The sequence below is a fragment of the Podarcis vaucheri genome (assembly GCF_965113315.1).
Source record: "Podarcis vaucheri genome assembly, chromosome: 8".
NCBI classification, from domain to species: domain Eukaryota; kingdom Metazoa; phylum Chordata; class Lepidosauria; order Squamata; family Lacertidae; genus Podarcis; species Podarcis vaucheri.
In genome coordinates this window covers 78911747-78938972 of record NC_138766.1, presented here as the reverse complement: position 1 = coordinate 78938972, position 27226 = coordinate 78911747, and the positions used below count along the sequence as shown (strand labels likewise).

Below are 27226 nucleotides of genomic sequence, written 5' to 3'. Positions count from 1 at the left end.
CAAGGCTGTTATTAGCATCCCCTTACAATGGGGCATCAGAGGAAAAGCTGGGTCACAAGAATTGCTCTGTAAAATCTTTTCAATTTCATGTCCATCAGTTTAATATTTGATGTCAGCCATTTGTTTTGGAGGACTAAAATGCCTCCTCGGAACTTGAGGAATGTTTTGAGGTGGTGAAAATTGGCAATTGATATTGGGGCATCTCTTTGTTTGAGCAATCACAGCCCAGGATTAGCAATCTGCACCTGGACATCTGTGGGATGTCTTCACTCAAACTTTAGGTTCTTCATAGGTCATAGAAATGACTTGGTTTGACATTGTGGAGGCTTGCCAAAGGTTCCCTAACTTTTGAACCTGCAGAAGTAGACTGAAGTTGATGTTTGTGTGTGCTTTATTTTACAGTATTAAAAATGCCTAGCTTTGGATTATTTCAGTCAATCTGGACGTAAATGTATGTGACTAGTTGTCTTTTTCATCTTGCCAATACCACTGCTTCAGGTTTCCTCAGAGGCAAATATTCCCACAAAAGCAAACAAGCAAAACCCACCCCAAGCTGCTCATTTGAAATTCATGAGTACTCTAAGTCCGAACTCCCAAGTTTAAGGCTTGTGCATTAGAAAAGGGGGTGGCGGGGGAGCTGTTTCTGTGGTTCACTAATAAATAGGCAAAATGCAATGTTGTGTAGGAAAAGAAGCATTTGCCCAGTAGCTTGTATTCCTAAATAGACAGCCGCTCAACTTTGCTCTAGAACTAATTTGTTAGATGGTCAAACATGAAGGCTATGCAGTCCTCTGCATTGTCCCACGAGGAATCTGAGGGAAGTATATTTTATTAAATACAGGCATTGTATTTGTTTGGAAAAAGGTATTGGCAAAAAACCTCCATGCTAGGTCTTGGTAGTGCATTGTGTGGTGCTTGAATATTTTGATTGTATATGTCTATTGTTTAAAAGTATGGATTTCAGGCATCTTTAATATGTTTAGCCAAGGCCTTTTTAAACAGTTTAAGCAAGTGGACTAGGGTCTCACTTAAAATTTGACGTCTTCTGTTATGTTACTTAAGAATACGAGTCTACAAAAGACCTGCGTTCTAGCATACTTCACAAGCTGGTTAGTATTTCCATATGGTCATCTCAGATTCTTAGATCAGTGATTTCCATACAGGGGTTCAAGCTTCACCACCATTTGAGGGATTTCGCAGAAAATCTTACTATCACTTTGAATGTCAAATATGATAACGCTCATGTGAAAAACATGGAAGGATAACATCACGGGGAGTGCAGATTAGTGGAGATGAAGTTTATAGCCCTATACACACTTATCTGGAAGTAAGTCCCATTGAACTCAATGGGCTTACTTTTTAGTAGATGTGTGTAGGATTGCACCATAAGCCTTATCAGTGACTACTAAACATATGGAAAATGGAATGCTGGGCTTGCTAGTCCCTTGCTCTGCTCCAACGCCGGATTAGACTATGTTCTTTATCTTTCTGGACTTTATTTTACTGACACTATACATTTGAAGGTATGGTGATAATGCCCCAAGTCCAAAGCTGGGGTCTGGCTGTGTAAAATTGAGCTGGAAAATGAACCAAAGTGTGGGATTTGGGTGGGAAAGAGCTGATTTTCACCCTTTGTGTAAATATATGCATATTTAGATGTTGCATCCGCTAAGAGAGATTGACAAGATCCTGGGACAACTAATGGATGGGCTGAAGCAGTTGAACCTGCACCGCTGTGTCAACATTATCTTCGTTGGTGATCATGGTAATTATTTATTTTATTTTATTTTTCAAACTTTATGCAAAAGTCTCAGCTATTTTTTTCTGAATATCTAAAGGTATCCAGTTAGCAAAAAATGTCAAGGGAGTGTTGGTAAATGAGAGAGCTGCTTCTTTAGGAGTCGTTCAGCTTCCAGCGTGTATCTTCATGTTTTTAAGGCATACACATATTGTTGTGTCTTCAGTGGAGAATAGGGAGAAACATGTGAACTGAGTGCAAACACAAATATCTAAAGGAAGGAAGAGGATGAGGTGTTGTCTTGCAGTGGTTTGTTCCCACTTCAGGCCTTCTGAAGTCTAGTCTCGTTTGGCAATTTGTATTTCACTTTATCACATTTATCACGAATGTGTCAAACAGTTTGCTGAGAGATGAGCTACTGAAAGGTTAAAAACAACAACAAAACAATCCGACCAAAGAAGGATAGTTCAGATGTCACCCACCTGAAGGGTTCAACTGCTTGTCTCGCAAACCTATTAATTTAGTCATAAGAACTGAGGTTCTGCTTGTGCTGCTGGAACAACTGTTGGAACAAGCCCACACAATACGAGTTCAGTCTGGGACAGAGATAATGGCTATCTAATTCCTTATTTGAGCATAGGTTGTTGATGGGTCAGGGCTGTAGGCCACAAAAGTGAATGTCAAAACCAGTTTGAGCTTATTCTAGACAGATAGGATGACCTCATACAACTTTTTGATTCTTTAAGTTTTGGTGAGTGTGCGTGAATTCTTTTTACTGAAGTCTGGCCAGGGTAATGTGCAATCAATCATTTCTAAGAGTATGACAAGAAGACAGACAAGAATAACACCAAGAAGCTACAACTATAACTACAGAAACCTTGACAAGGTTGATAATTTAGTTATGAACCTCAGGTGTATTAAGCCACCTCTTATTGCCAACAGGTGTTTTGTAGGGCTAGTTTACTTTTAAAAGTAACATTTTCAGTGTTCAGGTTGCAGTCTTAAGTATACGTTCTAGAGAGAAGAATCATGCAAGTCAGTGGAACCTAAGCTCTGAGTAAACATGCTGAAGTCTCTGTTCTTAAATTTGCTTGAATTCCTTAGCAGAGGTTTACTGTGCTTGTCATAGTTCTTTGATATTCTAACTGCAGTTTATTTCTAAGCCTGATTTTATGCCTTTATCTTCACCACAATCACCATCTTTGCAAAATCTTAGACACTTCTGGTGGGTCTTATTTATGACTAGGGGTGTTCTCAGGGAAGTTGCCATTGGATGGTGGTACATGCTGTGAAGTTAAAGAAGCAAATTGTTAAGGGCTCCCAGAGTCTTAACCTCTCCATCAGTTTGCTCTCAAGTAAAAAATATTGATGCCAGAGTCTCCCTACCCCCTTCTAAGTCATGTTTCTTGGTGCAGGGATGGAGGATGCCGCTTGTGAAAGAACTGAATATTTGAACAACTACCTGTCTAATGTGGATGACATAATTCTGATACCAGGAACACTGGGGCGAATTCGTGCCAAAGCTAACAGCAATGTCAGATGTAAGTTGATCTTACGCGTGTATCTGAAGAAGTGTGCATGCACATGAAAGCTCATACCAAGAACTAACTTAGTTGGTCTTTAAGGTGCTACTGGAAGGATTTTTTTTTATTTTTAAGATGAAAGCTAATTCTTGTTCTGAAAACTTTTTCTCTAGCTCAAGGTTCAGTTGATTTCTCTCTTTTCTCCCCCTTTCTCCAACAGATGATCCAAAAGCCATCGTTGCTAATCTCACAGTAAGTATTTGCTTAGCACACACTCTTGTGGCTTCTAATTATGGGCTGAGAGTTTACAGTGCTTAACTAACAGTGAACTTGGTCAAGAGGATGCTGATCAGACCATCATAAAGCCTCCTAAATAGGATCGTTCATGGGTGTGGAAGAAAGCTCATCATGATTTCCACTGTTTTGTTGCTGCTAACAGATTTTTATAACTTTTCTGGATAACATGCACCAACGTAATGCCTTAATTCTCTGAACACAGTCCCTTTATCCCATCCCTTTGGAAATGGAAAAAAAAAACTCTTTTTCCAAGTAAATATTTTGCTAGTACTCCATTGAAAGAATTGACATCTCTGTTTTTAAAAAGTGAAGAAGAAAAAAGAGTTTAGACTTGGAATTTGGATCTTTGGAAAATGGAAGTCATCTCAGCATTGTGTTAACACAATTTCTTTCCACCCTCAGCTCCCCAATCTTAAAGATTTTGGTGGAAGAAATTAAGCAAACAGTCTACAACCCACTGCAATCAATTGCAGATGACAAACTCTCAGAGCCCAAACTGTGGTGTTTGTATCCAACCAAGTTATACTCATAGGAGACCCATTTAAATTAATGGATCTAAAGTAGGTATGCCCACTATTTTAAATGACTCTAACACTGGATTTGGGTTGTAAGAAGGCTGCCATTTCCCTTCTGCTCTTTCTTCATCACAATTGGTGCTGTTTCTGTTTTGCCACGGTTCAGTTTCCACTCAACACTAAACTTTTCACATTGCTGCCTGCTGTTTAGTGTCACTTCTGCACCTTACAAATTTAGCGTAATCAATTATATAATTATTTGCACACTGTTCATTTCATTGTGAAGGAAGCATCAAAACAAAGTGGGAAAAAGTCATTCATTGTGTATCGGATGCGGGCTTTAAAAAACCAACATGGTTTTCAGCGAATACAAATCGTATTAGCTGGATTGATACCGATCATATTCACTGGATTAATTTTCTTTCTAGACCTGGGATGGTCAATTTGTGCTTCTGTTTCCTACTGGAATTCTCTGACAGCCCTACATTAGATGTTACTATAGGTGTTTGGGTCATGAAGCCTCAGCTCGCTGCTTATGTGCCTGTAGCCTCAAGTTAAGTTCTCACCTGAGCATGGGTGCTTGGCAAGACTGCTGCCTGAAACCCTGTGGAGCTGCTGCCAATCAGAGTAGACAATACTAGTAAAGGTAAAGGGACCCCTGATCATTAGGTCCAGTCGTGGACGACTCTAGGGTTGCAGTGCTCATCTTGCTTTATTGGCCAAGGGAGCCAGCGTACAGCTTCCAGATCATGTGGCCAGCATGACTAAGCCACTTCAGAACAGCTCACGGAAACACCGTTTCCCTTCCCGCTGGAGTGGTACCTATTTATCTACTTGCACTTTGACGTGCTTTCGAACTGCTAGGTTGGCAGGAGCAGGGACCGAGCAACGGGAGCTCACCCTATTGCGGGGATTTGAACTGCCGACCTTCTGATTGGCAAGCCCTAGGCTCTATAGTTTAACCCACAGCACCACCTGCATCCCGACAATCCTAGTAGAGGTGGGCAAATGATCTGACTTGATATAAGCTTTATAAGAGATAGAGGGTGCACTGCTATTAAGTAAGGATAGGTTTAGAAAGGGTCCCTGCTTCTGGCGGCAGATGGCTTGGACAATGACCTGCCATTCCCTGTTATAAACTCCCTAGCTCAGTTGCTACTCTTAATCTCGGGGTTGTGAGTTTGAGCCCTGGACTGGGCAAAAACCTTGCTGCACTGCAGCGGGTTGAGCTTGATGACCCTCGTGGTCCCCTCTACAACTCTACAATTCTGTGTTTCAGTGCAGGAAGCCTGACCAGCACTTCAAGCCGTATTTGAAGCAGCATCTCCCTAAGCGTTTGCATTACGCCAATAACCGAAGGATCGAGGATATTCATTTGCTGGTGGAAAGAAGATGGCATGTGGCCAAGTAAGCAGACGTCTTCTTCCGCTTACGACTTTTTGCCTTTCGAGATTTCCAATGAACTAGATCTAACGCCTGTAAAAAAAGCAGTGAATTGAGCTTGGTTTCTTATCCATAGCTAAAGAAACCAGCCATGTCTATATCAGTGGCTGTTGACACACAGAATTGCTGCATGGTTACTCATTAGTCTCAAAAAGAGAGTCCTATAGAGAATTATAAAAACGTACATCTTGCAAGCTGGACTCGAGAATATTGAAGAGTTTCTTATCACAATCATTTTTCTTTGATTTCCTTAGCGTCACAGCTATGACAGCATGAAGGATCCTCAGAATTATAAAATAATATTGCTTAGACTAAGGCTGCAATCCTAGCCCTGCTTATTTGTGGTTTACTTGTGAGTAGCTGTTGTTAGGATTGCAGCCTTAGTTTTTCAAGAGTTGAAAAGAGGTTTCTTGCTAAAAAAAAATTCTAATGGTGTGTTAGATTTTCATTAACATTTAACTAGGGTGGCTGTCTGTCTGTCTGTCTGTCTGTCGGCAGGTTGATTCAGTTCACAATTAAAGTTGAATCTTTCAAATTTGCAGTTCCTGGAACAATATGAAAACAGAAATGCAGCTGCCTTTTGAAATTCACACCTATCTGAATTTTTAGCTGCCCAGTCAAAAGAATGTTTACAAAATTGCATATATTAGCGGGGAAATGCGAGTGAAAGCAAATATATTGGTGAAAATAAAATGCAAAAACACGTGGTATTAGGATAAATTGCTTGCATATATATACATGTCAAAACGCCATACAAAAGCGTGTATGTTGGGTTTAAATTCGCACAAAAATGTTGAAGAATTTTCATGAGGTTTGGGTTTTTTAAAAATTGCAAATTGCTGCAGAAATGTGAAGAACTGAATTTGAATTGAAAATGAGAAACAGAGAGAGAGTCAAAACTAACAGATCCTTTTACCCCTACCTTTGCGTAAATAGTTGTCTTTCTGCAATCCGGTCATTTCCAGATGACCTGCTAATTGAGCATTCAATCTGATTTATTTGCACAAAGTTTATCCAATGGTTCCACAACCTTGCATCAAGCCATTGTTATCCCACATTTTAGTGCACTGTTGCAACGTTTCCCTTGCTGCTAAAAGTTAGGTTTGTGGGGGGTTTTGGTGGGGTTGGGGAGCAGGCTTGATTCACAGCCAGGCCAAATCCGCTTCAGTCCTGCAACCTGAATTTGCTGGTCTGTGATTGAATCCCACCAGTAAAAAAAGTGGGCAGTCTATAAAGGTGCCCTCTGTGGGGAACCGAACCTTAAGCTGCGTTTGAACTCCTTTGTGGCAGTAAAAGAACAACAACATCTTCTTAAAACCTCTAGGAGACCTGGAGACGTGTTTAAGAAAATATCAGGAAAATGCTATTTCCACGGAGACCACGGCTACGATAACAAGATCAATAGCATGCAGGTAAGCGGTAGCAGAATACTCGGAGGTGGCATGGCAGGTGTTGTTAGCACAAAAGTAATGTTCCTGAATTAGCTTAAAGGGTAGGCAGAATGCTTTGTCTCCCAGCTGGGTAGTAATATTCCTCTCCCTTCTCATTAGAGGTTCAGAGGGATTGTGTACGTATTTCCATTCTTGGTGCTAAACAGCATGGGGCTGAGATTGGAAATGAAGCCTCTGGCTGCTGTTTGAGATGAGAAGCCGACATTACCTTCCTAATCCCTATTCCAGCACAGGAGTGGAAGTAGGTGGGAAGTCTCAAAGTAGAAGGCAGCATTTCCAGACGTTTCACTCAAGCACTGGAGTGGACAAGGCTGGTTATGGGGGGGGGGTGTTTATGTGTAGGAGCATCTGGCTGCTTGTGTTTGTGACAGAGGGAAGACTACAGGTCTGGTGAGCATGTGTGGACATTGTGTGTTTACGCGCAGACATGGGCCACAAGCGGCTGGCATGTGGCCCTCGGAAGACTGGCTTGAACATCAGCGTGGCCCTCTAGACAGCCGCTCCCAGATTACAAAATGCATTCGGCCACAATGACGCTACTGTTTCTTCTTTTCTGTCTTTCTCTCTTAGACGGTCTTTGTAGGCTACGGACCTTCGTTTAAATTCAGGGCAAAAGTGCCTCCTTTTGAGAATATAGAACTTTACAATGTGATGTGTGGTAAGTGGAAACACTCTTTCTTTCTTTCTTTCTTTCTTTCTTTCTTTCTTTCTTTCTTTCTTTCTTTCTTTCTTTCTTTCTTTCTTCTGCTCTAGGACCGCATTTTTCTTTTGAGCAGTTCTGTTGCAGGCTGAAGAGCAGAATCCAATATTGTTGCCTCTCGCAGGGCGACCTGCCATGCTTCCTTAACTCCCATTACTCTGTCCCAGCTCCTGCCAACCTAGCAGTTTGAAAGTACACCAGTGCAAGTAGATAAATAGGTATCACTGTGGCGGGAAGGTAAATGGTGTTTCCGTGCACTCTGGTTTCCGTCACAGTGTCCCGTTGCGCCAGAAGTGGTTTAATCCTGCTGGCCACATGACCTGGAAAGCTGTCTGTGGACAAGCGCCGGGTCCCTTGGCCTGAAAACGATATGAGCACCATAACCCCATAATAGCCTTTGACTGGATGTAACTGTCCAGTGGTCCTTTACCTTTACCTTTACCTTTACCTTTACCTTAACCTGCCCTTCAGCAAAAGTGCTTTCTGTGTGGCTGACTAACAACAACAACAACAACAACAACAACAACAACAACAATAATACCCAAGCAATAATTAAAATTCAGATAATGTCACAAGGGCCAGGAGTAAAACATGGTGGCCAGGTGAAATTGGCTTAAGCAGAGATTGAAAAGATATTCACCTGATGCTGGGAAGACTGTTTCTGTCTCTCTGCCCATCTCTCCATCATCTATCCCTTTCCACACATGCCTCGAGGCGTTGTGTGACATGCAAACAAAAACATCACAAGCAATAACACCAGATGAATTTAAAAACAATGCAAAGTAACAGCCATGGCAGAAAGCTCTCCTAAAGAACAATTTCCTGGCGACACACCATGAGTCGCTGCCTTGGGAGACAAGGGGCCATTCAGTTTGCAGTCTTTCTAGTGCCACAGCGAGCTGGCATGCGGAACTTAGTTTCATTCTATGCACCTTCCAGATCTTCTTGGATTAAAGCCTGCTCCTAACAACGGGACCCACGGAAGCTTAAATCACCTTCTGCGGAGCAACACGTATAAGCCAGTCATGCCAGAAGAAGTTACTCGGCCGCTCTATCCTGTGGCTACAACACCTTCGTCTGACTATGACCTGGGATGCACCTGTGAGGACAAGGTAAGGCCGTGGGAAGCTCTAGCTACCGGGAAGGTCCACCAGGCAATTGCCTCTTTGAATGTCTGCTAGCAATGTCTGAAATGCTTCATGGTGACCAGTGTGTAATGTGACCTGACAAGTGATACGAATCATTCTCTCCTGGACTGCCATTGAATGTGTCTTAGGTTGCCTGTAGTAGGCTAATTTCCCCCCTTGCAATGAGCAATACTCTGAACTGGTCTCCTCCCTGCCGCTGCTGATAATAATAATAATAATAATAATAATAATAATAATAATAATAATAATATTTTTTTATTTATACCCCGCCCTTCCCGGTTCAAAAACCAGGCTCAGGGTGGCTAACAACAAATTTAAAACACTTAATTATAAAAGCAGCATAAAATACAGTATAAAAACATGAATAACAATAAAATTCAAAAATCAATTAGATAATCCCCAGGGCTAGCTGGCTGAATTGGTCCTACTTGGGCCAGCGAGGAGGCCAAGGGAGAATTAGCTGTGGGGTCTCAGAGCGGGTGATCTTCATGAAAGGGGAGGGGGAGGGAAGAGAAGGGAGATAAAAGATCAGGCTGAATTCAAATTAAAGGTCAGGTGGAATAGCTCTGTCTTACAGGCCCAGTGGAAGGAGGTTAAATCCTGAACGGCCCTAGTCTCATGAGACAGAGTCTCATGATGATGAGTAGGAGGCAGAAAGCAAGTTCCACTCCGTAGACTGGTTGTAAGGAGATGGGCGCTGGCTGAGGTCGATCTTGCTGGGCCCAGTGGCACCCAAGAAACCTCCAAGCTGCACCCCTTCCCCGGGAACCTCACTGAGTTTTTCTCAGTTTTTCTCCCTTAAAAAATACATGGAGCTGAAGGAGGTAGATGGAAGAGTGATTCTTTTCTCTGCTTCCTGTTTCAGCTCTATGTGCCTTTCAATGATCAGGTTAATTCTACTGGATCTGACTTTTACCCAAGTTCATTGGGAAAGTGTTGCCTGTGTGTGTGTGTTTTTGTTTCGGCGGGAGCAAGGGAGGCGATCAAGGGGAAGGGGAGAGTAGTCACAAAAGCAGCTGCTGCTTACAGCACTTGCTGAAAAATCCAAATGTCACAGTAAGCCCCCAAAGGTTGGTAACCCTTTGGTTTTTAAAAATCTAAGCCTTTGTATGTTTTTTTGCTGCAAAGGGAGCCAGTTTTCAAATGCTGAGATGATGTGGCATGCAGATTCCTGGAGAGATGGGGCCTGGAGTCCTGCCTAATGAAAGGTTCTGCTATAAGGAGGCCTGTAGGGCAAAGCAGTTGACTTGACTGCAGCTTGAACCTTGCACAAATCCATCCAACCCGTATGGTCAGTCTTCTCAGTTTAGCTGCATGGATTGGCCTGGGCATCCTACCAAGTAGAGGACTGTTCAGACACTCATCAAGAGAAGACCTTAGACAAAGAACTGAGCGGATTTGGCATGCATGCAGAACTTTAGCAAATTCTTTCTTGTCAGTAGTTGCTTGCAAAGGGGTATAGCAGAGAAGTGTCCTTACAAATTAGGAAATCTTACCCAGAGCCCTTCTGACGGGACTAGTCTTGCTTTGCAAGGTAAATATTGAGAATGGGAATAAGAGAATGTTCTCTTAGCCCAGATGCCGATCTTTTAGTTCAGCTGCCAATCTCCTATGTGCTCTCTGTGTGTGCTTTCTCTTTTTTTAATAGAATAAGCTGGACGAACTCAATCGGCGTCTTTATGTCAAAGGAACGGAAGGTGAGGACACGGGGGCCGACTCAGTAAAATGAACCATTTTATTTCTCATGCTTAGCTTTACTAAACTGCCAGTTTAACATGATAAGAAACCAGCCCAGCATCTTGTGCATTTCTAACCAGGCAAATTTTGCTAGAAGTTGTTTAGGGAGCTTATGCACCCCTCACCCAAATCCCTTGCTAACTATCTGGTCCCATCTCTTCTGCCACACTTAATAGCTGCCGTGGCTGCAGTGCTATGGTAGCAGCAGGCATGAGCCAAAGGGCAGGGCACTTTGATTCCCCTGGGAAATGTAGTTTTATAATACTAGGTGCTGGGGAGATGCCTTGCCTGGAAGCCTGTCACTGATGGAGCAGTTCTTGCGTGTATGTGCACATGTGGAGAATCGGGGTGGGGTGGGGGGGTTGAGTGAGCAGAGCCTGAACCAGATGAGAATTTTTGGGTGTTGTAATACTTGTTTCTTATTTGAGGTGTGGGAACCCGGGAATGCAAGTTGCAGCAACCCTGGCTATCTTTAGAGCCCTTCTTAATGTTCAGAGGGGAACCCCCATGCTGTTGCGTGAAAGCTTTCAACCCCGGAAAGCAGACTGATTTTACTTCCAGTGTGCTTAAAGACAGCTGTGTGTATCTTGTATTTTTCTTAAAGGTGTACACAAGTTCAGTGTGCTTGCAAGCAGGGTCTTGCGGACGTTGATTAGACCACGAGGTTCGTTGTAGCTCTCTGATGAGTATACACTCAGTGGCTGGCTAACCTAGGGTTGCCATGACATAATGTTTGAGCAGGGGTGGAGAATCTGTGGTCCTCCAGGTGTTGGGCTCTAACTCCAACCCACCGCAGCCGGCATGGGCTGGGATGGTGGGAGTTGCAGTCCATTAACTCAGCCACAGGTTCCCTGGCCTGAAACGCCCCCTAGTCCAGTGTGGTGTAGTGGTTAAGAGTGGTAGACTCCTAATCTGGGGAACCGGGTTCGCGTCTCTGCTCCTCCACATGCAGCTGCTGGGTGACCTTGGGCTAGTCACTCTTCTCTGAAGTCTCTCAGCCCCACTCACCTCACAGAGTGTTTGTTGTGGGGGAGGAAGGGAAAGGAGAATGTTAGCTGCTTTGAGACTTCTTCAGGTAGTGATAAAGCGGGATATCAAATCCAAACTCCTCCTCCTCCTCTTCTTCTTCTTCTTCTTCTTCTTCTTCTTCTTCTTCTTCTTCTTCTTCTTCTTGTCAGCTTGCAGCAGAGAGGACTACCCAGTCATACTTTATGCTGCTTTGCAATTCTGCTCCCCAAATTACTGTGGAAAAGCTGCCTAGTATTGGGTAGTGGTGCAGAGATAATACGTGTGGCTGATTATTGTGGTTTGGAGGGGTTTAATTTTATATATATATATTTCTTTGCAAATGTATGTATTGTATTGCGTAGGTCCCACGCACAATCTTCTGTACATTGCAGATAACAAGCACCTCCTCTACGGTCGCCCAGCTGTTCTTTACCGTACAAAATACAGCATTTTGCACCACCATGACTTTGAAAGTGGCTACAGCGAAACATTCCTGATGCCTCTCTGGACGTCCTACACTATTTCAAAGCAGGTGACTGTTTTCCTGTATCTCTTAATGCATCCTATCAGACACATCATGGACTCAGCTGGATTGGTAAAGAACAAACAATGTATACGTGTTGCATATGTGATATAACATTGTGCCACCAGATGGTGACGTGGAGCCCTGTTTTTCTCTACCTATTTTCCCTGTTTAAATTTACAACGCTTTAAACTGAAACGCCTCTTTGATGTGTCGAAATCCAGCCCATGTTTAAGTGGTTTTCCCATAGTAAGACAGCATTCTGAATACTAATGGACCTGCATGCAGCAGGAGAATATATTTTTTTCTTCCATACAATATTACATTTGAATTGTGGACCTTTATGCCATTGCCAAAGTCCTGAAGGCGAACATTGCAAATGAGCAAATAATGAAGGCAGGTTTTGCATTGAGAGAGAGAGATTAGTTGGCACGATTGATTTGTACAGCACCTAGGTAGAACTTTACTGAATAGCACAGAGGTCGCCCTTTGGCCTGAGCAGCGTTGAGTCCACATTTTGACAGAGAAAAGGACAAGGGAGGATGGGAGGACAGAGGCAAGGAGTAATAGGGAGGGAGCTTTTGAAGGACACAATGCCATTCAAAGGGCATATTTCCACCTTGAGGGGTTTTTTTAAATGCCTTTTGTTGTTTAGTCGTCTTAGTCGTGTTCGACTCTCCGTGACCCCATGAACCAGAGCATGCCTTGGAAACTCTCACTTTCTTCTCAAAGCTTCTTCTTCTTTTATGTCCATGGAGTTTTCTTGGCAAAATACTGGAGTGGTTTGCCAGTTCCTTCTCCAGGTGGATCACATTTAGTCTAAACTCTCGGCTATGACCTGTCCATCTTGGGTGGCCCTGCACAACATAGCTCATAGCTTCTTTGAGTTATTCAAGCCCCTTCGCCACAACAAGGCAGTGATCCATGAAGGGGTTAGGATGCCTACTGGGGTCCAAAGCACAGGAACACCCCATTGTGTGTGGCCTGATCACTGATTCCACGGACTTCAGGAACAAAGCTAGAAGGAGGCCCCCATTTACAGAGTCAGACGATTGGTGTATCTGGCTCAATATTGTCCGCACTGATTGGCAGAGGCTGCCCAGGGTTTCAGGCAGGGAGTCTTTGCCAGCCCTACCTGGGAGATTCCGGGGATTGAACCTGGGACCTTCTGCATGCAAAGGAGATGCTCTGCCACTAAGCTATGGCCCCCTTCCCCCAAAGAGTACCCTCCATTTCTGTAAGCAGAATGCGACTGAAAGGGTTTGCCCTTCTTGGAAGCATTTAGCTAGCAACTGCCTCTCCCCTTATGAACCAACACACGGGCCCTGCAATCATCCTCTGAGGCCCTTCTTCATGTGCCTCTTCCACGAGGGTGGAAGTCCAGAGGGTGGCAACACAAGAACGGGGCCTTTTCTGTGGCGGCTTCCCATTTGGGGAATGCTCTCCCCAAAGAGGCACCTTCATTGCATTCCTTTAGGCTCCAAGCGAAAACATTCCTCTTCTCCCAGGCCTTTGGCTAATTACAGAATCTATGGCCTTTTAAACTCTGTGGGTGGGTGGGTGGGTTTGGGGTGGGGTATCATTTTTGTTTGTTACTATGTCACATTTTTTTTTTCATTTTAACATTGTAAACCGCCCTGTGATCCTTGAATGAAGAGCAGTATAGGGATCTGATCATAGCTGTCAACCGTCCCTTATTTGGCGGGAAACTCCCTTATCCCAGCACCGTGTTCCGCTGCTGTCCCTTATTGATGATGTCCCTTAAATTTCCTGGGTTTCAAAGGAAGCAGCTCCTCTCCCTCCCTCCCTGCCGGCCAGGGAGGAGGGAGGCTCCAACTGTGTTGCTTGGCTGCGTTACTCACCCAATAAGGAGTCTAAGAACGACTGGGGGGTGGAGCTTGCATGCCTTGTGCCGATCAAATTGGCCGCATTGCCTTTGCTCAGCGCTTCCCAACGGAAAGGTGACGGTGGTTTTCTTTGCTGCATCCCCTTTGCTGGGTTGCTGCGCTGTAGGAACCACCGCTTGAGGCTTCATTTGGCTGCTGGCTGGGCTTTCTGCCTTTGGCTCGGAGGGGCTCAGAAGTTGAACATACCTGTGCCCGGAAAATCCCTTATTTTGGCTGCTGATCCCTTATTTTCAAGGCTGCTGGTCCCTTATTTTCAAATCTGTAAGTTGGCAGCTATGGATCTGATAAATGAATAAATTTGTGGGTAACAGGTTTCTGGGTTTTCAGTCTAATCCAACAGGGCTCTCCTCCTTTACTCCAGGGTGCGAGACGGGGAATTGGGTATGCATTGCATATCTAAGTACGAAACATGCAAGAGAATAGGCTCTTTTAAGAAGTGGTGCACTTGGGTCGGTCTTTTTCTGAACAACAATGGAAGAGTAGGCATTAGATTTCTGTGCTTGCTAGGGGATCCAGAAGCTCCATATTTTCCTGCTGAGAAATTCTGAATAGTAAGCAGCATCTAAGTAAATGAAATAAACAGAAGTATTTCTCCTTCTCCTTCTCCTTCTCCTTCTCCTTCTCCTTCTCCTTCTCCTTCTCCTTCTCCTTCTTTCAATGCAGGCAGAGGTGCCTGGAGCCACAGAGCAGCTGGCCAACTGTGTGAGGCCTGACCTACGCATCTCTCCAAGCAATAGTCAGAGCTGCACGGCCTACAGAGTGGACAGACAAATGTCTTACGGATTCCTTTTCCCTCCCCGTAAGCTTAAATTTGGATATAGGGCACAGCGGCTACAGATTCTTGCTGGCCATCTGTGCCAGTCCGAATGATGGTGATGGAACCTGAACAGGGCTCCAAACAAGGGGAAGCAAATGCATATGGGAGTATGGGAGAGAACTTGCTGCTTTTGGTTGCTGCTGTTCCCACCGATGAAGAGGCAAGCTGCTTCATAAGCTTGAGCAGCAGCAGGTCTCTTTCAGTTTAATATCCTCCCAAGTGATCTCAGGCAATGCTGAGCATGCATATCCTCTTCCCAATGCAGAGTTCTGTGAAACTTTAACCCTGCATCCTCTAACACTAGCTTGAGATGATGTTAATTTACCAAATGGAAATCTGATTTATTTTATATTACCTCTCGGTCTTCTGTTCCTTGGTACCAAGGTATATTTAGCACTGTCCCTTTAGGGCTACAATATTATTTCAATATTATACTATTGTTTTGCTGGTGGTGTGCAAAAATCTATTCTGCAGTCAAACCCAGGTACATGCCACAGAAAGGGAGAAGTAGGGAGGTGCAGATTCCATGCAGTGGCAGAAAAACCAGAACCCAGAAAAACGCGCCCAGGGGGTCTATGGTGTCAGGGCAACCCAGTCAGATGGGCGGGATACTTATCGTCATCATCATCATCACCACCACCACCACCACACCACCACCTGCCAGGGGACTCACTTATCTTGTTAATTGCATAGTGAATTAACCCCCCCCAACTAAATCTTTGTCATTTTTGCGTGGTAATGTCACAAATTTGGTGGTCTGTTTTTCGTATACCTAAAATCCTTTGCTTATTAGGGTCTACCCCACATCTTATTCAAAAAAATTGCTTTGCACAGGTAGAAGGTGGAAAGATAAGTCCTTAGGATCCCTTCCCCCCAAAATTTTAAGATACTATGCTGGTTGTATTGGGTACATACACGCTTTTGCTGATCTTGCAGTTCCTATACTGGCGACTAAAAGGAGCTAATGTATTGGGGAAAAGAGGGGGTTTCTAACTGGATCTGTGATGGGGGCAAAGGATTAACCCCCCCTTCCACAGTCCAGCTCCCCCTCCCCCTGTCAATTGCCCCAACTATTTAGGTGTGAATTTTAGTCCCTTCTACTGTGGCGCTGTGGGTTAAACCACAGAGCCTAGGACTTGCTGATCAGAAGGTTGGCAGTTCGAATCCCCACAATGGGGTGAGCTCCGGTTCCTCGGTCCCTGCTCCTGCCAACCTAGCAGTCGAAAGCACATCAAAGTGCAAGTAGATAAACAGGTAGCGCTCCGGCGGGAAGGTAAATGGCATTTCCGTGCGATGCTCTGGTTCGCCAGAAGCGGCTTAGTTCTGCTGGCCACATGACCCGGAAGCTGTATGCCGGCTCCCTCAGCCAATAAAGCGAGATGAGCACTGCAACCCCAGAGTCGGCCACAATTGGACCTAATGGTCAGGGGTCCCTTTACCTTTTTACTATGGCAAACATGGGATTTAGTTTGGCTGTCTGTGTTTTGTGGCCAAAAGGAGTCCTTTTCCAGTGGACCAAGAACCAGCCAGTACTGTGTGTGCAGAGGCCTGGCCTTTATAGAGTCCAGGTGTGCCAACTTGGCCCCGCGACTGTGGATACCTGGGGTGCCACACTGCATGCATTGCCCTGGCGCTGAAATTTGTGGTTGCCCGGACCCTTCATGGGGATTTTTGTGGGTGGGCAGGTACCCAGAGCCCCAGGGAGTTGGCACTTAGGCCAGAGTCTTCCCACAGGGCAACTCATTGAACGAGTTAAAGGAAGAGAAGCTCTACTTGCTAAGGCATTACCTACTAGCCCCTGGGATTAAATGGCTGTACTGTCCTCTTGTCTTAGGAAAAGCACACAGAAGTCATAGAGAAGCATGCATGCATAACCAAATATCAGAAAGAGTGTCGTCTCAGGTGTTAAGGTCATCAGAGGGGGTTCTCTTGGTGGTTGCACCCAGGAATTTCTGGAAGTGGTGGCTGTTGCCCAGGGCATTTTCTGTGGCAGCCTCTGAGCTGTGGAGTCCCTGCCCCACAGACGTGTATCTGACACCTTCCTTACGTAGTTTTCATATGACGTTTGTCCTGTCCTTTAACAACTCATTTATCTATTTGTTTTTAACAGATTTTTATACTGCATTTTTTTCTATTGTTGTAGCCTGTTCTGGGACCTTATGAAGGGTAGAGGGATGCTCAAGAGACCATCACTATTTGTGGGTGTGAGGGGGAAGAGGGCTAGATCAATGCTCTCCCCATTCAATGTTTTCTCCAAGTACAGGGGATATCTGTCCTTGCAGCGTCTCAGTAGATACCATATCCACCAATATAAAGTAATCCCGACAGAAGGTATCTTTTTCTCTTTCAGAACTCAGTTCCTCAGCAGATGCAAAATACGATGCTTTTCTAATAACGAATGTCATTCCGATGTATCCTGCCTTCAAAAGTACGTACCTGGTTCTGACCTACATTGGTAAAACTCTGCTTCTGGCTCTTCGGCGCATGTGTCTCTCTTCAGAGAGGCAGTGAATAAGGAAAATAACTCATTTAGGGTGCAAGTTCTCTCCACGGGGCTTAAAAGCTGTAGGAGAACTTACTAGGTCTTAAGCCCCAGCATCAGCTTTCAATGCCAGGGCAGAATCCTTGGGGAAATGAGTCTACCTGGTAATTTCATCTACCTGGTAATTTCAATGTGCACCAGGAAGCAGGGAAAGATCAGATTGTACGTGCATGTTTTAAATCAGTACTTTTAATATTACATTTTAACAGTACCGTTCACAAACCTTCTCATAACTGTAAAGTTCATGGAAGCATCAATCATAAAAATAACTCCCCAGCTATGAGTTTATGAGGGGCATTTGCATGCTACCCCATAATGGAATTTGATTTATTAGCAGCTTGCAATAAATAAATAAAATCAACCATAAAATCAAACTACAGAAACAAACATCGCAAAACTGTCTTCCACTGCCCAAAATTAAAACATAGATTTAAAACTTAGCTGCCCCCATCTGACTACATAAGATTGTGTACAAGGCCTGGTCTTTATGTGCCACTGAAAAGACCACAGAAATGGCACCAGGCAAGGCTCCCTAGGAAAGCTATTCTATAACCAAGGTGCCATTACTGAAAAGGCCCTCTCCCTGGTAACTATCTGCCTCACTTTTCTTGGGAGCTGCACCCAGAGCACAACCTAGGAAGAGGATCTTAAGGTTTGGGTAGGTCTATTTGAGAGAAGGCAGTCTTTAAGTAACCTTTTCCCAAGCTCTTAATGGCTTTAAATTGGGCCCAGAAACAGACTATGAATACAAAAACCAACATCATGCAAACCGGAAATAATAATAATAATAATAATAATAATAATAATAATAATAATAATATTATACAGGGCTCCCTTAAGGTGTCTGCTGAGAAGGAGGCACCCAGAGCTGAAGAAGACAGCAGAGGCACTGCTCCAGATGAATTGTTTATTTGAGCATTCATCCTAATTTGCTTGCACAGAAGCTATATGCCTTCTGGTCAATCAGTTGCCGTCCCATACTTTTTAATGTGCTTCCCCATCACTTTCCTAACTGCAAGAAGCCTAGATTATTATTTTTTACAAGTGGATTTGATGTGACTGAGCACTTTTAAACCACTTGAATTGCAAAACCGTGAGTTTCCAGTGTGCAATTTAATCCCTCCCTAGGAACGCCGACAGACTGGCAGCGACTCATGAGCGAGTCTGTAAAAGCCTTGGTGCCTAAATGGGGCCATTGTAGGCACTGCTTGCCTGCGGAAGGCATCCTAAAAAAACACAGAAAACAGCACAGGGCAAATAGCATGATCCACCTAAAAGCACAATGTTGGGGAGCTGCAGTTGGCATCTATGTGTGCTTGCATGCGTAAGGTCATGTGTAAGGACAGCAAAAGAATCCCATCCTGTTTTTGTAGACAAGAACAATGTGATATCTGTGTGGTGCCCATTGCAATGCCAGTCTCAGAGTGGCACTGTGTATTTCCTTTGTTTTGGACTGGCCAGAGGGAGGGAATTGAGAGAACAAAACATGGGAGCAGGAAAATAAAAATAAAAACAGAAAAAAATAAAATGAATTTGTATGATCTGCTGATCTTGGATACTTGACCCAAAAGCATGGGAAGTGAATCTTTGAATACTGTGCCAGGTTATTGAATATGAATGCATAAACACAGAATTGGTGGACTATGTACTATGTTTTTAAAAAGAATTGTCCTTGAGAATTATGGTTTTTATTAAAAGTTTTCAACGTAAAATACAATAAAAGCCAAACTAATCTAGAGAAAAGAAATATGAAAAGGGAGAAAATAAAGGAAGAGGAAGAAAAGAAGAATAAGTAAATACAAGGCCCTTTATCACAATTATAACTTAACCCTTATTCCACACACAGAAGAGTGATACCTTCCAACTCTCACCTGGGAGCTCCCCCCTCTTCTCCCAGCTTGGGAGGTGCTCTCCACTCTGCCCCTCATTCAGGGCTCTTCATCGTCTGCCAATCCCCTTCCTGTGTGCATCTTCATTAATCCAAGATAGAAGACTTCAAAAAAAAATCAAAGCATAAATAAATGCATATACAGTGGTACCTCGGGTTACAGACACTTCAGGTTACAGACTCCGCTAACCCAGAAATAGTACTTCGGGTTAAGAACTTTGCTTCAGGGTGAGAACAGAAATCGTGCTCCGGCGCGTGGCCGCAGCGGGAGGCCCCATTAGCTAAAGTGGTACCTCAGGTTAAGAACAGTTTCAAGTTAAGAACGGACCCCCAGAACGAATTCAGTTCTTAACCTGAGGTACCACTGTAGAATCAACAGAAGTTTCTCTTTCTTAATCCACATGAGAAGTGACTTTTATAAACCACATTTCCTCTTATTGCTTTTAAAGATAATTCTCTCTCTCTCTCTCTCTTAAATTCAGAGGTGTGGAATTACTTTCAACGGGTTTTGGTGAAGAGATATGCCATTGAGCGGAACGGAGTCAATGTTATAAGTGGCCCGATCTTTGATTACGACTTCGATGGTTTGCATGATACGCCGGACAAGATAAAGCTGTAAGAATCTTCTCCTCTAGGCTGGAGTCTCTTTTGAATGCCAACCTAGGAGTTGAACTGAACACTGGGACTTAGCTATGCATGCATAAAGTTAAAGTACCCCTGACCATTAGGTCCGGTCGCGGATGACTCTGAGGTTGCGTGTTCATCTTGCTCTATAGGCTGAGGGAGCTGGTGTTTGTCTGCAGAAAGTTTTTCCGGGTTAAGTGGCTAGCATGACTAAGCCACTTCTGGAGAACCAGAGCAGTGCATGGAAATGCCGTTTACCTTCCCGCCAGTGTGGTGTAGTGGTTAAGAGCAGTAGTCTCATAATCTGGGGAACCGGGTTCGTGTCTCCGCTCCTCCACATGCAGCTGCTGGGTGACCTTGGGCCAGTCACACTTCTCTGAAGTCTCTCAGCCCCACTCACCTCACAGAGTGTTTGTTGTGGGGGAGGAAGGGAAAGGAGAATGTTGGCCACTTTGAGACTCCTTAAAGGGAGTGAAAGGCGGGATATCAAATCCAAACTCTTCTTCTTCTTCTAACATACCTGTTTCCTTATGTGTGTGAAGAGGATTTTGCCATCATTCTAGAAGGAACCTTCCAAGTGTTGTTGAACTCCCAAACCCTCAGCATTCCTGCTGGCCACAATAGCTGTTGAAGTCCAACAACATATTCTGGAAAACCTAGTATCCCAACTTTTGTTGCAAAAACTTGATATACTATAAATCCTTTTTAATAGGTAGCTGAACTGGGGGCTGTTATTTACCCAAAATCTGTTTCAACACATCCTTTAGGTATGTTTGTAATTTTAAAAAATAACCAAAACCCCTCTCCTTTCTTCTAGGTATGTGGAAGGAAGTTCAATCCCAGTCCCAACCCATTACTATAGTATTATAACAAGTTGTTTAGATTTCACTCAGCCAGCTGACAAGTGTGATGGACCACTGTCTGTTCTGTCATATATATTCCCACACCGTCCAGACAATGATGAGAGCTGCTTTGTAAGTTCGAACAGATACCTTTGCTTTTTTTCCTTCTGAAACCAGGAAACAGGAAGAAAAGAGGGAGTAACTTCCAGTCTTGTTCGGCTGCAGTGATGTTCTGTCTCTTTGTTCTACCTGATGCAGGTCAGGAATTCTGTAATTAAGCTAAAAGTCCAAAAAGTGAAACTTCCAGCCCATGCTTTGGAGTGCGGAATTTCGCTCCCTTGCATTTTGGTGCAGGGGGGAGGCATATGGGGTGAATTTCAGAGGATGGGAAGCAAAATTAGCTGACACATCACCTGCTTTTCAGATGTTGGTGTCCAGTGTGTATTCGTTTAATCCTGAAAGAGAAAAGAAATAGGAAAGAGCTGTATTCATATTTCATAAATTGGAATTAAAACTTTATCCCAGATAAAGTTTATTCCCACTTCAAATTTTAATTTGTTTTGACATTTGTTGTCAAATTGGAAAATCATTGAGAACAATGAAACAAATGTGACTGCGGTGAACATGGTTTGAAATGAATTTAATGACCAAATACTGAAACAGAAGCAGGGTTTAATAATGGGAAGAATTGATGCCACAAGAACAGCAGCAATCTTATATGCCCAAAGTTCTAATAACCTGAGAATTATCCAGCACCAATTTGAATAATTCAGGGTGATAAATTGTGAATGTTCACAAACATGGCCAACCAGGTTGAAAACAACAAGAAATGACTTTCTCTTTCTCTTTCTCAGTAAAGCATGTTAAATCACTGAACTATGCAAAAGTATGCAGTTCATTAATTTCTATATACAGGCAACTCTGAATTTATGTGGGGGTTACATTTTGGGGATGGTTGTTGTTGTTGTTTAGTCGTTTAGTCGTGTCCGACTCTTCGTGACCCCATGGACCAGAGCACGCCAGGCACTTCTGTCCTCCACTGCCTCCCGCAGTTTGATCAAACTCATGCTAGTAGCTTCAAGAACACCATCCAACCATCTCATTCTCTGTCGTCCCCTTCTCCTTGTGCCCTCCATCTTTCCCAACATCAGGGTCTTTTCCAGGGAGTCCTCTCTTCTCATGAGGTGGCCAAAGTATTGGAGCCTCAGCTTCACGATCTGTCCTTCCAGTGAGCACTCAGGGCTGATTTCCTTCAGAATGGAGAGGTTTGATCTTCTTGCAGTCCATGGGACTCTCAAGAGTCTCCTCCAGCACCATAATTCAAAAGCATCAATTCTTCGGCGATCAGCCTTCTTTATGGTCCAGCTCTCACTTCCATACATCACTACTGGGAAAACCATGGCTTTTACTATACGGACCTTTGTTGGCAAGGTGATGTCTCTGCTTTTTAAGATGTTGTCTAGGTTTGCCATCGCCTTTCTCCCAAGGAGCAGGCGTCTTTTAATTTCGTAACTGCTGTCACCATCTGCAGTGATCATGGAGCCCAAGAAAGTAAAATCTCTCACTGCCTCCATTTCTTCCCCATCTATTTGCCAGGAGGTGATGGGCCCAGTGGCCATGATCTTCATTTTTTTGATGTTGAGCTTCAGACCATATTTTGCGCTCTCCTCTTTCACCCTCATTAAAAGGTTCTTTAATTCCTCTTCACTTTCTGCCATCAAGGTTGTGTCATCTGCATATCTGAGGTTGTTGATATTTCTTCCGGCAATCTTAATTCCGGCTTGGGATTCATCCAGCCCAGCCTTTCGCATGATGAATTCTGCATATAAGTTAAATAAGCAGGGAGACAATATACAGCCTTGCCGTACTCCTTTCCCAATTTGGAACCAATCAGTTGTTCCATATCCAGTTCTAACTGTAGCTTCTTGTCCCACATAGAGATTTCGCAGGAGACAGATGAGGTGATCAGGCACTCCCATTTCTTTAAGAACTTGCCATAGTTTGCTGTGGTCAACACAGTCAAAGGCTTTTGCATAGTCAATGAAGCAGAAGTAGATGTCTTTCTGGAACTCTCTGGCTTTCTCCATAATCCAGCGCATGTTTGCAATTTGGTCTCTGGTTCCTCTGCCTCTTCTAAATCCAGCTTGCACTTCTGGGAGTTCTCGGTCCACATACTGCTTGAGCCTTCCTTGTAGAATTTTAAGCATAACCTTGCTAGCATGTGAAATGAGTGAAATTGTGCGGTAGTTGGAGCATTCTTTGGCACTGCCTTTCTTTGGGATTGGAATGTAGACTGATCTTCTCCAATCCTCTGGCCACTGCTGAGTTTTCCAAACTTGCTGGCATATTGAGTGTAGCACCTTAACAGCATCATCTTTTAAAATTTTAAACAGTTCAGCTGGAATACCATCACTTCCACTGGCCTTGTTATTTGCAGTGCTTTCTAAGGCCCATTTGACTTCACTCTCCAGGATGTCTGGCTCAAGGTCAGCAACCACACTACCGGGGATGGTACATAAAGCCAAAATTGCCAATAGTCAAAACACATTGGGTGCTGTGGCGGGTGAGATGACCAACACACACACACACACACACACACACACACACACACACGCACATTTCCAGATGTTGTTAGACTGCAGCTTCTATCATCCAGCAGGCCAATGGTCAAGAATGATGAAAGTTGCAGTCCAACAACATCTGGGGAACCAAGACTGGGAAAGGCTGCTTTTGAGATGTAAGACTCCCAAGGAACACAGGTAAGCAATCACAGACTACTTAACACTGTAACTACTCTGGGCTTGCTTACCTGTGTTCCTCACAAGTGATGCTTATTAAGCCTATTTACACAGCAGAAGAGTTCCATTGTGAAAACAGGCGTAGGCAGCCATATTTGCCATCTGCTTCTGTTGATTTAAACATGTAGAGATTTGCACTCAGCTTCTTTCCGATGGGAACAGTTTGGTGTGTGTGTCTCTTCTCTAAGCACTCTTAAGGGCTTGGATGAACCATTTAACACATCCATACTTGGCTAGAGAGGTGCTACTTCTTCACAATTAATCATTGCAAGTAGTAGCAATCATCTCTAGAGTGCTATCAGTAAAGAGGAGAAGAAGTAAAGTCATTTCTCAAGGGGAGAGGAGAGGTAAAAAGGGATGAAGGCCAATGCAGTTTATAGACTTTCTAATAACAAATTGTAAGTTGTGTGTGTGTGAGAGAGGTGTATACACACTTGTACAAGTATAATGTATGCAAGGTATATTTTGAGCAGAGGGTCAGAAAAGAGCAGGTATTTAACTGTTCTATTTGCTGGTGGTTTGTTGTTTAAAACAACCCCCTTCCACAAACGGACTGTGTGTCCCCCCCCCCCAAAATATGTTTGCTTGTGCGTGCGTTTACGGAGGCGAGCAGAAAACAGCAAGCAGGGAAAAAGGGCAAAGCAACCCTTTTCTTCCTGCCAGACCTCAGTTTTAAAATCTCAGTAGTTAGAGCAGTTGATGCAGGTTTTCTGTGGAAATCTTTTATTTTCAGTTTGCATCAGGGTTAACATTCTGATGTCCTGGAATGGCGGGTGGGGAAAAATATTTGACTCACAAAACAATGTCTTAATTATGTGAAATATACTCGGAGTCCTGTAGTGATTTCATGCTCTTTATTGCAGCTTGTAAAACAGTGATTGAATTGCCCCCCAAACCTCAGGCTTTTATATACATTAGTTACACAACGAGTCCCGTTTGATTGGCTGATTTTGCTTCCCTCCTGGAACCTGATTGGTCTTTTCCTGCAAGCCAATCAGATGTTGCATTCTAGGATCCTATTTGCCTATTGTTCTAGGATCCAAGCTTAGTACATAACAATATGTAACTGCTCTGGATTTTCAAGATAGTTTCAAATGACACTGCAACACCTGGTGGCTGCGTACAACCTTCCAATATGGCAGTTGCATCCATGTGGGGAGCCAATTGCCTTCTGTAGGGCCTAGAGGTAAAACCAACCTTTGATAGCCTCTTGGTGACAGCAGTGTGGTTGGAAATCACTTCACAGCCATGTAGAACCAGGGTGCGTGATGCTACATGTTGTGTGAAATACAACATTTGGGTTTAGAATGCAGCCTTAAACAGAGATCCTTACATTTTTTAGTCAACATCTTATATTAAACATTGCTATGAAATACCGAAAATCTGGAACAAATGTAGAATAGCGAATGGGAGCCGAAGTATTCAAAACCGACCTGGTGCTGGGATAGCATGAGACAATCTTGGGGTTGTGTGTTTTAGCTCCACGTTGAGTAATAATAATAATAATAATAATAATAATAATAATAATAATAATGATTTATTTATACCTCGCCCATCTGGCTGGGCTTCCCCAGCCACTCTGGGTGGCTTCCAACAAAATATTAAAATACAGTAATGTACCAAACATTATAAGCTTCCCTTTTAATGCCTTCAGATTCTTCAGACGTCTGCCTTCAGATGTCTGCCTTCAGATGTCTTCTAAAAGTCTGGTAGTTGTTGTTCTCTTTGACATCTGGTGGGAGGGCGTTCCACAGGGTGGGTGCCACTACCAAGAAGGCCCTTTGCAAATTCCTTCATTTGCAGGAGCTTGGACTAGATTACCCTCGTGATCCCTTCCAAGTCTACAGCTCATGGGTAGGCAAACTAAGGCCCATGGGGCAGATCTGGCCCAATCGCCTTCTCAATCCAGCCCACGGATGGTCCAGGAATCAGCGTGTTTTTACATGAGTAGTTTGTGTCCTTTTATTCAGAATGCATCTCTGGGGTATTTGTGGGGCCTGCCTGGTGTTTTTACATGAGTAGAATGTGTGCTTTTATTTAAAATGCATCTCTGGGTTATTTGTGGGACATAGGAATTCGATCATTCCCCCCCAAAAAAAAAAATTTAGTCCGGCCCCCCACAAGGTCTGATGGACAGTGGACCGGCCCCCAAGTTTGCTGACCCCTGCTACAGCTCTACCATTCTATGAGACACCAACTTTCTTCTTCACAAATTGCAAACCCTGTGTTTATAAAGACCATAGTTTAAGTAAAATAAATTATGGAGAGTGGGACGCTCACTTTAAGAAGGGAGAGTGCACGTTTGAATGAACGAACGAAACTTTATTTGCGTCAGCCATCGGCCATAGCAACAAAAGAACATTGCGGTATATACAGAACAAAATAAAATAGTCACATTGCCTTTCAATTCCAGAACTCTTCCGAGGATGAGTCCCGGTGGGTTGAAGACCTATTGAAAATGCACACCGCCAGAGTACGCGACATTGAGCAGCTCACAAGCTTGGATTTCTTCCGGAAGACCAGCCGAAGCTACACAGAAATCCTCTCTTTAAAGACATACCTGCATACATTTGAAAGCGATATTTAACCTTCCTCTTTAAACTCAGCCCATCCATCCTCTCATGAAGTGGTGTATATTTTTATATTATATTTATTAATTTGAAACAGGACATTAAAATTATTAGTCGTATTTTTTGTTTGTTTGTTAATCTTGCATCAAATCTTAAAATATATTAAAGTCTTGTGTCAGTTGTTTTTGATTTTATTTTATTTTATTTTTAACGTAGGGTGTATGTTTTGGTCTCTCCCTGTCTGCCCTCCCTTGCCCCCAAGCTGAGATTTTTTGAGTGCTTGCTGACACTCAAGTCTCTTGGTCAAAGCTTTTTCAAATGGTGCTGCAGAGTTGATTAATTACTTGGAGGAAACCTTTTTAATTTTCCAGCACTCCCTTACCTTCTGGTTTTTTTGTTTTTTGTTTAGTCCTGTACTGTATATCAAACATGTAAAATGACAATTACTGTTAACTATGTGATAGACATATTTAAGCTCCATAGAGAATAGAAACTTAAATATAATAAAACCACACATTCAGGTTTTTTTACTTTGTGTTCCTTTCTCGCACAGCGTTTTGAAATTCTGGATGTCAGATTCTTTTCCCTTAGGTTGGGTTTCCAACCTGCTACTCTGTGGCTCCAACAGGACGTAAACTTACTGCATGGACTTAAATATGACCCTCTAGTTTTAAATGCAGCAGACTGAACATCCGTGGAAAAATTAAATTAATTCGGGTAACATGGTGAGGTCAGAGGTTGGAGCTATAATGCCCTCACCCAGGCTTGGCCCTCCAGATGTTTTTGGCCTACAACTCCCATGATCCCTAGCTAGCAGGACCAGTGGTCAGGGATGATGGGAATTGTAGTCTCAAAACATCTGGAGGGCCGAGGTTGAGGAAGCCTGCCCTAAACGCTTTGAAATGCTGCTGTCACTCTCAAGAAGCCCTGCCCAGGGATAGGGGGATAAATTTGATTCAATTCACATTCCTAGACAAATCTCTACCTAATTCACACTTCCCAAAGCATTACGTGAACCAAAATGCAGCCATCTTTGAAATGTGCACTTCTCTGAATTCTGAGGTGCAAGTTATCCAGCCCAAGGAATATCTACAAAATTAATATATTAGGGTAAAGTGAGCATAAAAGTACATGTGTTAGTAAAAAGAACCTACA

General features: G+C 43.5%; 1 protein-coding gene across 4 annotated transcripts in view; it reads left to right on the top strand.

Moving 5' to 3' along the window:
- Nucleotides 1–26597, top strand: part of ENPP2 (ectonucleotide pyrophosphatase/phosphodiesterase 2) — an 81541-nt gene extending 54944 nt beyond the window's left edge. For all 4 annotated transcript variants that reach the window (XM_082235562.1, XM_082235564.1, XM_082235563.1 and 1 more), the window contains 14 exons: nucleotides 1657–1765; nucleotides 3154–3279; nucleotides 3482–3513; nucleotides 5353–5480; nucleotides 6841–6928; nucleotides 7538–7625; nucleotides 8607–8779; nucleotides 10464–10512; nucleotides 11953–12092; nucleotides 14654–14789; nucleotides 17158–17235; nucleotides 19720–19852; nucleotides 20679–20835; nucleotides 25915–26597. In XM_082235562.1, the coding sequence (XP_082091688.1) occupies nucleotides 1657–1765; nucleotides 3154–3279; nucleotides 3482–3513; nucleotides 5353–5480; nucleotides 6841–6928; nucleotides 7538–7625; nucleotides 8607–8779; nucleotides 10464–10512; nucleotides 11953–12092; nucleotides 14654–14789; nucleotides 17158–17235; nucleotides 19720–19852; nucleotides 20679–20835; nucleotides 25915–26088 (1611 nt within the window). In that variant the 3' untranslated portion in view covers nucleotides 26089–26597. The remainder of the gene's footprint in view (nucleotides 1–1656; nucleotides 1766–3153; nucleotides 3280–3481; nucleotides 3514–5352; nucleotides 5481–6840; nucleotides 6929–7537; nucleotides 7626–8606; nucleotides 8780–10463; nucleotides 10513–11952; nucleotides 12093–14653; nucleotides 14790–17157; nucleotides 17236–19719; nucleotides 19853–20678; nucleotides 20836–25914) is intronic.
- The last annotated feature ends 629 nt before the right edge of the window (nucleotides 26598–27226 follow it).